Genomic DNA, 6,721 nt, shown 5'->3' with positions numbered 1-6,721 from the left:
TGTTCACCTACGCTTGAGTTCTTCAATTTCTAATGGTTTATTTATACAAAAAAATACAAAGCGTCAGTTAAAGCTAATAGCATAATGGATCGGCAAGGACATAGCCGGAACGCATACTCAAAAAGAACGCTCCATCTCCCGTTTGATAGTTGAAAGTTTAATTTTAATGAAACCACGCAGGTCACAGGCCAAGTACTTCCTTCTAGAAGCGGAACAGTTCAAAAATAGCGCAGCGCACCGTTAAATCTCGCAAGCAGCGTCTGTGGGCAAATGTTTGCCCATAAATTCACCCAAACTCTGGACCGTGGGATGGTCCCGCTATTCTCGCCATTTCCGTCCACATTCTGCACCGGAGAGGACCGGGCCGTACTGTTTGCCACACCGGAGTGCTGCACTTATCTGCAATATTCATGCAACCGGCGACCAGGTTACAATGTTGCATATTCATCACCGCACGGCGGAGAGCGCGAGTGCGGTGCAGGTGAGAAAATAATAAACAAATATGCTGCCATGGCGTACGCGGGAGCTTTCGGTCGCACCGGATTGAGGGCCGGTGAGTTTCAGCGAGTGTAAAGGATGCAATATTTATCCTGCAAAGGCGGTCGGAGCTTTGGCAGAGCTTTACCTTTACCGGCACTGTGGCCTTCCGAGTGCAGTGGATGCCGCCAGTACCTGATAGTCCTGCCGAGCAGGTCCTGCGAAACAGCAAACAATTTCGGGGGAATATTTTCTCGAAAACCACAAAACCACCGGGCCGGTTCCTGGCTCCCGTATCAGGGTCGGGTTCGGGCAATAAATTTTGTAAAAGCGAATGCTGCTTTACCGGCAAGCCCGGGACCGGAAAGGCAGGCATCTTAGATCAAAACGGCCAACCGGCCAACGGTAGTGGGCTGATCAAATATTCACGACACGAACCGACGACGACGACGGTTGCCGGGACGTGAAAGCTGCAAACCGGAAACGGCACTACGTTTTGGGTCTACTGAGGCCGGAAAAGGGAACACAAAAAGAAAGTTGTTACGCAATCTACTTCCGTCGAGCTGCCGCTCCGGGAGAAACAATCCAACAATTATGTTATCTACTTTCGACGTACTTTCGATCCAATCATAATCAACGAAATTGGATCAGAAAGTTTGACCGCGCGGCCACTTATCGGAGATATAAACGCCCGGCAGTGAAACTGTCGGCCACAATCGCTGTCAAAGTTGCGGTACGAAACCGTACCAATAATGTAATACCATCGTTACACTATTGCAACTTTTATTTCGGTTCAATTAAGCCGAATAACAGAACCGTATGTGACCTCACGTGAAACTGGGAACCGGAACAACATTTAATAAAATCCTACTAAAAGGCCTTGTTTGCTGAACAAGGTACTCGCCAGTTGAAAACTTGTTGAGCCGTCCCCAGGAATGGAATGTTTTTACAATCTTCGTTTAATCAAATGCTACTGCGAAGGCTCATATTTCCAGCGTTTCGAAACATAGTTTACCGCCTGGGGGCCAAAGACACACATTATTTTCATTCAATCAACCCGACCATTGAACCAGCAAACTAGCCACTGCGCGGTGAGCGAGAAAGTCCAGGACGTGACGAGGGCGAGTCCCTTTGATGACTTCTAGCGCTGGACCGGAGCAAGGCAAAAAGTATGTTGCGAAACAACTTTTTGCTGTCATGGAGGCTTCATCGCTGGCCGCCAAGGGAGTCACGTTGCAGTGTCGAGTTTTGATGTGTTCCCGCCGTCGAAGCTTGCGTTTGCGGTCGGCGGTACGCGTCGAAGCCCCGGCACTGTTATTAGCTATTGGACGAGAGGACGACGCAAAAAAAACCCGCAAGAACTTGCGGGCTGCTGGATGGAAAAAGTTGATAAATTTAATTTGTGGAAGCCTCGCCGGCTGCCACCGACGCAGCCATCGCAGGGCTTTTGATAGTTGGGTTTCGGATTGATTAATTAAATTATTATGTTCCTTGGCAGCGTCTGGGCCCGAGTTCCATCAGAAACTACGCGAGCAGAAGATTAGACTTCTTCGCGCTTTATTGCTACATACACTCACAGCTCAAAGTCTTCACCGTAGTCTTTTGACTAGTTTCACCGGGATGCCGGTGCCTGCGGGACGCAGCACAAGGTCCGTCTTGAGCCGAAGCCGGTCGATGGACTCTCCGGGCAGGATGCGGTAGGCGGCGATCAGCTTCACGATCGTAACTTTCATCTCGAGCAGCGCGTACCGCTGGCCGACGCAATTCCGGAACCCGGCACTGAACGGGATGTAGTCGTATGGGCCGCGCTTCACTTCGTTCTCATCGGAAAACCGTTCCGGATCGAAGCGCTCCGGGTCGGGGAACACCTTTGGATTGCGGTGTACGTTGTAGATGTTGAGCGAGATCGTGGTGCCAGCTGGGACAATAGTTCCATCTAGGAAACAGGAAAACAGAATGTACTAAAAACAACCAAAAGCTGGAGTCGTGGGCCATACTCATTTCCATATCCTCCAGCAGCTTTCGGCCGATGAATGGGACCGGTGGTCTTAGACGCAACGCCTCCTTGATCACCAGGTCCAAGTACTTCAGTTCCTGAAGCGAAGCGCTGGTTAGTACGGTGGTGCTGGCATCCGCCCCGAACGCAGTATTGATCTCCTCGAACAGCTTCTGCTGAACGTCCTGACACTTGGCCAGCTGTAGAATCGTGAACGAAATCCCGGACGTGGTCGTATCGTGTCCCTCGAACATGAACGTGTCCACTTCCTCCCGAATGTCGGCGGTGCTGAGCGGCTGACCATTGACCGTCACCTTCAGCAGCTGATCGAGAAAGGTGTCCCGGCGCTTCGAGTACAGATCTTCCTCGTCTCGGTTGAATTCGACCTTGTTGAGCAACTGTTCGTTCTCCAACTGCCGGCGACGTTTTTCGATCACCGAGTTGGTGAAGTTGTGGAGCTTTTTGATCACTTGCTCCTGCTCTTTAGCGAACGGGTAAAGGAAGAACAGTGAAGGGAACTGACGCAACACGCTGAAGACCCGCCGGAAGATAAACTCCGACATTTGCTTCACGCTGCGGGCGTACTCGTTGTTCGGGTCATTCTGGGCGTTAACCTGCACACCCATGGAGGTCTCTGTTGTAGAGTAAAGCGAAAGCCAGATAGGAACGTGGGCAGTGTTAACGGCGTACCGGACCTACCGCAAATGCTGTCCAACGCGTACAGCGTGATGTAGTCGTAGATGTCAAACTCCTTCTGGTTCACCTGGCTCTCGAGCCTCGCCACCAGGACGTTGGCCTCCCGATTGAACACATCCATGAACTGGTCCAACATTTTGAAGTGGAACGCCGGAGTGATGATCTTGCGCCGCTGGAACCACTTGTCGCCGAACGAAAGCAGCAGCCCGGTGCCTAGCCATGGCTCCAGAAACTCGTACGGGAACGACTTCTTGGTCGTCTTGGCCAGCAGCACCTTCTCCACGTTTTCGGTCCCGGACAGGTCCAGCACCAGATCGTTGAACGCACCGACCATGCTCACATCCGCCCCGTACTTCTGGTGACACTCATTCAGGACATCGAATATGTCTTAAAGTAGAGTTGCCATCAATTCAATCGCCAGCAGGCTCCCGGGCGTTGCGCGGAACTTACCTTCGACAGATTTGTTTTTGAAGAGATAGTAACACCCCAGAAAGTACTGTGGATACGGCCCGCTGAAGTGTCTCGAGATCTCCAGCAATTGTTGGCGCCTCTGATGGTACTTCACAAGGAGATAGCCAAGGCAGAGCGCCACGAGGGCTACCAGTAGAAACATTTTGCTCTCCGTAGATTGTTTGCGGTTCCTGGTTACGAACGTCTCCGGCACAACATAAATACCGACTGTGGCGCACCGTTTGATTTTAGCGCCCGCGACACGAGCCACTCAATCTCGCTTATCGCACCGATTTCGTCAGCCATGGACTTATCGCGTCCAACGTAAGTCTTCCGCTAATCTGTGTTGGGGTTCCGCGCGAGATTGGCGATGACGCCGTTCGGGCAAAAGAAAAAAAAACAACCGAAAATAATGCAGGTCATGATGACCAAGCAATTACGGTATTTCATAACAAAAATAAACAAAACAGCATTGTAATTTGCACTAATTTCGCACCGTAATGGTGATGGTCCCGTTTTAAATCATCGTACGGCAGTCGGTTAAAATAAAGTTAAAATTAATTACGGCGAAGTAGAGGATCTAGTTCACATTGCGACACTGTTTGACGTTTGACCATTACCGTCGAAAAGCAGTACAGATTGGACGAAGTAGTATATTCAGCGTGATGTTGCGACTTCCGTTTATTGGCCACAGATCTCGCGTGTGCTGGCCACACTGGATTAAAAGGACTTTCGCTAGCTCTCCCGAAGCGATTGAAGTGTTCGTGGACAACCGATCGGTGCTGGTGGAACCGGGCACAACCGTGTTGCAGGCCGCGGCCCAGATCGGCATAGAGATCCCACGGTTCTGTTACCACGAGCGGCTTGCCGTTGCCGGAAACTGTCGCATGTGCCTGGTGGAGGTGGAAGGATCGGCCAAGCCGGTCGCAGCCTGCGCGATGCCGGTACTGCCGGGCTGGCGCATCCAAACCGGCTCCGAGATGGTCCGGAAAGCGCGCGAAGGCGTCATGGAGTTCCTGCTGATGAACCACCCGCTGGACTGTCCGATCTGCGACCAGGGCGGTGAGTGCGATCTGCAGGATCAGGCGATGGCGTTCGGTTCGGATCGGTCCCGCTTCACCGACATCGATCACACGGGCAAGCGAGCCGTCGAAGACAAGGATCTGGGGCCACTGATAAAAACCTACATGACGAGGTGTATCCACTGTACGCGTTGTATCCGTTTCGCGTCGGAGGTGGCCGGTGTGGACGATCTCGGGACTACCGGGCGTGGCAGCGACATGGAGGTCGGGACGTACGTGGAGCGACTGTTCCTGTCCGAGCTGTCCGGAAACGTGATCGACCTGTGTCCGGTCGGAGCGCTCACCAGCAAACCGTACAGCTTCGTGGCGCGTCCCTGGGAGCTGAGGAAGGTCGATTCGATCGACGTGCTGGATGCGCTCGGCAGCAACATCGTGGTGGGGACGCGCACCGGAGAAGTGTTGCGCATCCTGCCACGCGAGCACGATGCCATCAACGAGGAGTGGTTGTCCGACAAGGCTCGCTTCGCCTGCGACGGGCTGAAGCGCCAACGGCTGGTGGCGCCAATGTTACGCCAACCGAACGGGGACCTCGAGGTGGTCGATTGGGAACAGGCGCTGGTCACGGTGGCCCGTGCGTTGCGCGACACGCTTCCGATCGGCCACGTGGCAGCCGTCGTCGGTGGACTGGTCGATACCGAGGCACTCGTGGCTCTGAAGGATCTGCTCAATCGACTCGGCTCGGAGACACTGTGCACGGAGCAACGGTTCCCGGTGGACGGCCCGGGAACCGACTTTCGGACCAGCTATTTGCTGAACGCTTCGATTGCGGCCTGCGAAGAGGCGGATGTGGTTCTGCTCGTGGGTACCAACCCGCGCTACGAGGCACCGCTTCTGAACAGTCGGTTACGTAAAGGATTCATCCACAGCGGACAGCACGTTGCGTTGGTTGGACCGAAGGTGGATCTTTCGTACGAATGCGAATACCTGGGCAGTGATACGTCCGTCGTCAGTGATATCGTCACCGGGCACCATCCGATCGCGCGGAAGCTGCAGCAGGCCAGGAAACCGCTGATCATCGTCGGTGCTGCGCAGCTTGCACGACCCGATGGTCTCGCTTTTCTGACGGCCCTCCATGGGTTTGCTAACGGATTGTCACCGGTGGACCCGAACTGGAAGGTGTGGAATGTACTGCAATCGAACGCTGGCCAGACGGCAGCCTTAGACGTGGGCTATCGGGGAGGCGTTGAGTCGGTGCTGGAAACGAACCCGAAGGTACTGTTCCTGCTCGGAGCCGATTCAGGAGTCATCGAGCGTGAAAAGCTACCTCCGGATTGCTTCGTCGTGTATCAGGGACATCACGGGGACGCCGGTGCTCAGCTCGCCCATGCCATTCTTCCCGGGGCGGCCTATACTGAGAAGCAGGCCACGTACGTCAACATGGAGGGCCGTGCCCAGCAGACACTGACCGCGATCACACCACCCGGTCTGGCGCGTGAAGATTGGAAAATTATACGCGCCCTATCAGAAGTCGCTGGAGTTCCGCTTCCGTACGACACTCTGGACGAGCTGCGGGCACGCATGGAGGACATAGCGCCGCACACTGTACGATACGGGCGTCTTGAGGAGACGAATTTTTCGGACGTTGCCGAAGCGGTCCTGAAACAGGGCACAGTGCACTTTGAGAGCGGCCCGGTCGAGGTGTCGCAGAAACGGTTGGAAGACTTCTTCATGACCGACCCGATAACGCGCGCTTCACCGACGATGGCGAAATGTGTGGCGGCCGCCAGGAAGCAGCCAGCCTACTAAGGACCATCATTGAAGCAGGTATCGTTAGACGTGGGTTGCTGTTTGGTAGGTGCTGACAGTGGTCCGTTGCTAAGGAAACGTCAGAAAAGAAAACGCTGTCATGCCAGATTGCAACTGAGATTACTTTTTCTTGATCACCGTTAGGCCGCTGACACTAAAACGAGGAAGCTTAGTTGCCAGCGCACCTCGCATCGAATTCCCATCGAAACGTAATGCCGAAATACATCAGCCTAGCACTAGTAAGTATGAGTCACACTCCCCATTGGCCGGTCCG

General features: G+C 53.9%; 2 protein-coding genes across 2 annotated transcripts; one reads left to right on the top strand and one right to left on the bottom strand.

The window, feature by feature from the left end:
* Nucleotides 1–2,066: 2,066 nt before the first annotated feature.
* Nucleotides 2,067–3,782, bottom strand: LOC131208189 (cytochrome P450 4C1-like). Its single transcript, XM_058200841.1, has 4 exons — nt 3,620–3,782; nt 3,173–3,556; nt 2,475–3,107; nt 2,067–2,413 (listed from the first exon to the last, which is right to left on the bottom strand). The coding sequence occupies exons 1-4, from the start codon at nt 3,780–3,782 to the stop codon at nt 2,067–2,069; spliced, it is 1,527 nt and encodes a 508-aa protein (XP_058056824.1).
* A 141-nt stretch (nt 3,783–3,923) lies between these two features.
* LOC131208188 (NADH-ubiquinone oxidoreductase 75 kDa subunit, mitochondrial-like) lies at nt 3,924–6,447 on the top strand. The gene is made up of 2 exons (XM_058200839.1): nt 3,924–3,943; nt 4,347–6,447. The coding sequence occupies exons 1-2, from the start codon at nt 3,924–3,926 to the stop codon at nt 6,445–6,447; spliced, it is 2,121 nt and encodes a 706-aa protein (XP_058056822.1).
* Nucleotides 6,448–6,721: the final 274 nt, after the last annotated feature.

This window comes from Anopheles bellator, chromosome 2 (genome assembly GCF_943735745.2).
Source record: "Anopheles bellator chromosome 2, idAnoBellAS_SP24_06.2, whole genome shotgun sequence".
NCBI lineage: Eukaryota > Metazoa > Arthropoda > Insecta > Diptera > Culicidae > Anopheles > Anopheles bellator.
Note: the sequence above shows the minus strand (reverse complement) of the source record. Positions and strands in the feature narration are given on the sequence as shown.

What these genes read in the sequence shown, in the direction of transcription:
- LOC131208189 (XM_058200841.1), bottom strand. Translation starts at nt 3,782, where the DNA reads ATGTTTCTACTGGTAGCCCTCGTGGCGCTCTGCCTTGGCTATCTCCTT. An exon ending in CAAAAACAAATCTGTCGAAG is followed by an intron (nt 3,557 to 3,619) that starts GTAAGTTCCGCG and finishes CTCTACTTTAAG; the next exon opens with ACATATTCGATGTCCTGAAT. An exon ending in CGCGTTGGACAGCATTTGCG is followed by an intron (nt 3,108 to 3,172) that starts GTAGGTCCGGTA and finishes ACTCTACAACAG; the next exon opens with AGACCTCCATGGGTGTGCAG.
- LOC131208188 (XM_058200839.1), top strand. Translation starts at nt 3,924, where the DNA reads ATGGACTTATCGCGTCCAAC. An exon ending in ATGGACTTATCGCGTCCAAC is followed by an intron (nt 3,944 to 4,346) that starts GTAAGTCTTCCG and finishes CTGGATTAAAAG; the next exon opens with GACTTTCGCTAGCTCTCCCG.